The following is a 3,625-nucleotide window of genomic DNA, read 5'->3' on the forward strand; positions in this document are numbered from 1 at the left end:
TTTCTCATGACCCGAAAAACGATTGAAAAAATTTCGGTTTCACTCCGAAACGAAATAAGATAGTAATGTTCGGTTACGTTTCGTTCCGGTCAAAAAATCGCTTTTTTCGTTTTTCGTTTCGGTTTTCGTTCCGTTCCGACCTTGCTCGTAATACCTTGCTCAACGCGAAAAATCCGGCGTAGGCATCTATCGGCGGTGCTTCGCATTAGATTCCCACAATGCGTGAGACCTGCCGTAATTTTTTTTCGTTTTTATTCAGGCACGGACAGTGAGTAGTCGATTCCTTAAAATATGGTATCATCTAGACAGCGACAAGCAGCAACGCACAGCGCCCGCGAAGGGCGAGATGGGGCCTTTAAACATGAACAAATTAAACTCATAATAGATATCGTCGTCAATTTTGCATACACCTTCGACAGTACTGGAGTGGGGAGGCGCCATACTATTAGAAGACCCCGCAAGCAGAAGGAGAATTAGGTTATAGCCACAGGGATGGTCTGCTCTGCTGTGTTTGGTTACATAAGTGAAACAAAAAGATGACCGTGTTAGTCTATTTTTCTCTGTTCATAATCTTGATTTGAAATCTGTCATTATTTATCTTAGAAAACCCAAATGATGGTCTGACTGCTTGCTCATTAAGTAATTTCATTTATTCGATGTTGCATTTTGAAGCTAAATTTCCAGCTTCGTTTAGCTTCATAGGTCTTTACCTTAAGCGCCTGCCTCCCGGTTCTTGGTGTGGGTGAGCGCCATCAGGAAGAGGACATCACACCATCATCAGTGGGTGGTTAGAGGTGAACAAACAAGAAGCCACGGCGACGGTATGAACAACAGAGAGGATCCTTTTCACGACTCTGTGGTATGGTCGACGGTCGGAAGCAGTGCCAGAAATGCCTCGAGGAGTACAAGAAGCAGCGGCCCGCACACACCGCCTGCTTGCCGCCCAACAAGGAGTGCACCATTAAGGCCACGCACGTAAGCAAAGCCGGTATCCAGCTCATCCTCAGAACGCACAACCACTATAGAAGCATGGTGGCCATGGGAAAGCTCCCGAAGTTCTCGACGGCCACAAACATGCAGCAGCTGCTATGGGATGAAGAGCTTGCTTCTGTGGCACAGGCCAAGGCGGATCAGTGCACGAACGCCAATGGAAAACTGGATCACGATAAGGCTGCAGACAGGTTCACTACCAAGTTTAAATCCGTAGGACAAAACTTGGCCTTCCGGAGAAGCAGTGCGTCATTCAAGGGAACTGACTGGCCCGGTCAGATCAAGGCGTGGTTCGACGAATATTATCACTACCCGCCGGACAGCGTGAACAGTTTTTCGCCTCCTACCGAAGAGCCGACTGGACACTTTACGCAGGTTGTGTGGGCCACGACGGGCTACGTTGGTTGCGGCTACGCCGATTACACCGTCGCCGGCGTCAAGCAGATGCCGTACATGCAGCTGTACGTGTGCAACTACGGCACAGCAGGTAACGTTCTGACGCGTCCCGTTTACCTGGTAGGGCCTGTGTGCTCCGCCTGCCCCAAAGGCACCGCCTGTGTCAAGGAAACCGGCTTGTGTTCCCCTCCTGAAGCAACTGCGGCGGTCGACGAGGAACGGGACACCAATTCACCCGGGCAGCGTAAAAAAAGTAAGGATGGGCAAATCAAACCATCCACGCCGTATCGAAAGAACGACGCCGGTATAATCTTTACGTCATCTTGGAACGCTCTTTTTGCCGTAATTGCTGCGACCTATGTAACCGTGTTCACCTGGTTTACGTCCCTCAAGTAGAGGCGACACGATGACCTAAGCGAATATTGAAAATCATAAGGTCTTGTTATTGCGCCGCAGCTCTGCGTGTACAGAACCACCTGTATTCGCGACCGTAGCGCCTACACAACAAAATGACATATTGTAATACGGTTCATGAGAATGACTCGGCGTGGTTGTCGCCTTGAGCATTACGAAATAGTGTTTACGAATGCTCCTCGATTAACCAGAGAGAACATATCCCCGAGCGCAGTGGGTGCATCGCAGTGGGGTGTCAGCGCGAGCCAGTTGGCGTGCCACCGTCATTGTGAAAAAGCGCTAGAAAACACAGACAATAAAACGGACCAGCTCTCGTTATGCGTCCTGATTCGTGTGTTCTAGCATTATGGTCGACTGTCTGTAAATGCGTAAAATTTGCATAACTTGCGGAGATGATTTGGAGCTCCAATATAAGCCAGCGGAAGTTAGGAGAATTCTACGCATTCATAGCCACTAAATTCAGTTACAACGTAATAATGTAATTCTTGTACGGTAACCTCATGCCATACATTTTTTAAGTAAACCGAACTGAAGCACCCAATCAAATTACACGAGAGTAACAGTGGACGCTAAGCATTCCTATAAGGGAAAAATATTTCGAAATAATTCCTGGCCGAAACACCCCAACGACGTCTGCTGAACACGGTAGTGCCTTCACCAAAGCGGACCTATGTAGCAAACTATTTCACTCAGAAGTTCTAATTTTCCCTAAGTACAATGTTGAACTTATTATACCGTATTTATCGAATCTAAGCCGATGTTTTTTCGAAAAAAAAAAACGATGTGTGAATGAGGGAGCAGTCGGCTTAGATTAGAGTACAATGATTACGTTTTTTTGTTCAGGCTTTGCGAATTTCGGGTTTCGGCTTAGAATCTGCGCCGGCCTAGATTCAGTAAATACGGTAAGTCTGGTTCCTGGTACCTCCTCGCCAATACTGCAGAGAACTGGCGAAAGTCAGTCGTGCGCACGAACGAAGACTTCGTGCCTGAAAGCATAGCCGACTGGTCTTAAATCATTTCGTGGCAAAGAGAGAAAGCCCTTTTAAAACGCCTGTTTCGAGGCGCACCCTCTGACGAAGAAGCTGTTCGAGAAAGTGATGAACGGAGGCAATCGCACGGTCCCTTAGGTGCTAGTTCGCCTAAGACGACCCGAAGACGAATGTATGGCCCACCCTTCCGCCCCCCCCCCCCCAACCCCGAAAGCTTTGTGCACCTAACGTGGTTTTACGATGCAACCGGGATCGGCCCACCTATGAGCAAGCGTTAACGTCATGTGATGGCGTCATCATGTGAACTCGCACTATGTACCGTCATAGTGACTTCATGATAACGCCACAAATACTGACGATCTGTGACGTCATTATGGCGTCATATGGTAACGTCATTAAAAAAATTATTCTTTTTTTTTTGCATCGTTCGAGTTGACGCCGACGGTCACATTCTGCATTTAATGAGGCATCTAAGGCTTCTGCTATAAAGTTGCTGAAGTAGCCGACAGACGCAACAGTCGGCATTTGCTTGTCTGTCTGTGCATTTTTTTCTTCGTGCAGATCAGTCTGCTTGGTAAAGCATGTTAACGCATCTGCAAGCGGATTAATCCGCTTCGTTTTTCTTTACGGGTGGGCATGACGCGCCACCCCAATTTCGAAGTCGTGTGACTGGCGCCGAATGCCGACAAACGCTTACCCAGAGTACATAGACCGCAGAAGTTTTCTCGGCAAAGAACAATTTTTCGGAATGTTCATGGTGCGAATCCACCACGACACTCGGACACATAAGATATCAATGCACGTAGCTTCCTCTCACGCCGTCGCAGCGCTACTTA

At 48.0% G+C, this 3,625-nt stretch overlaps 1 protein-coding gene across 1 annotated transcript; it reads left to right on the forward strand.

The window, feature by feature from the left end:
• Positions 1 to 861: 861 nt before the first annotated feature.
• LOC119391532 (CRISP/Allergen/PR-1) lies at positions 862 to 3,367 on the forward strand. Its single transcript, XM_037659210.1, has 2 exons — positions 862 to 1,477; positions 3,351 to 3,367. Exons 1-2 carry the CDS (start codon positions 862 to 864, stop codon positions 3,365 to 3,367), a joined length of 633 nt encoding a protein of 210 aa, XP_037515138.1.
• Positions 3,368 to 3,625: the final 258 nt, after the last annotated feature.

Source organism: Rhipicephalus sanguineus, chromosome 4 (genome assembly GCF_013339695.2).
Source record: "Rhipicephalus sanguineus isolate Rsan-2018 chromosome 4, BIME_Rsan_1.4, whole genome shotgun sequence".
Classification (NCBI taxonomy): Eukaryota; Metazoa; Arthropoda; class Arachnida; order Ixodida; family Ixodidae; genus Rhipicephalus; species Rhipicephalus sanguineus.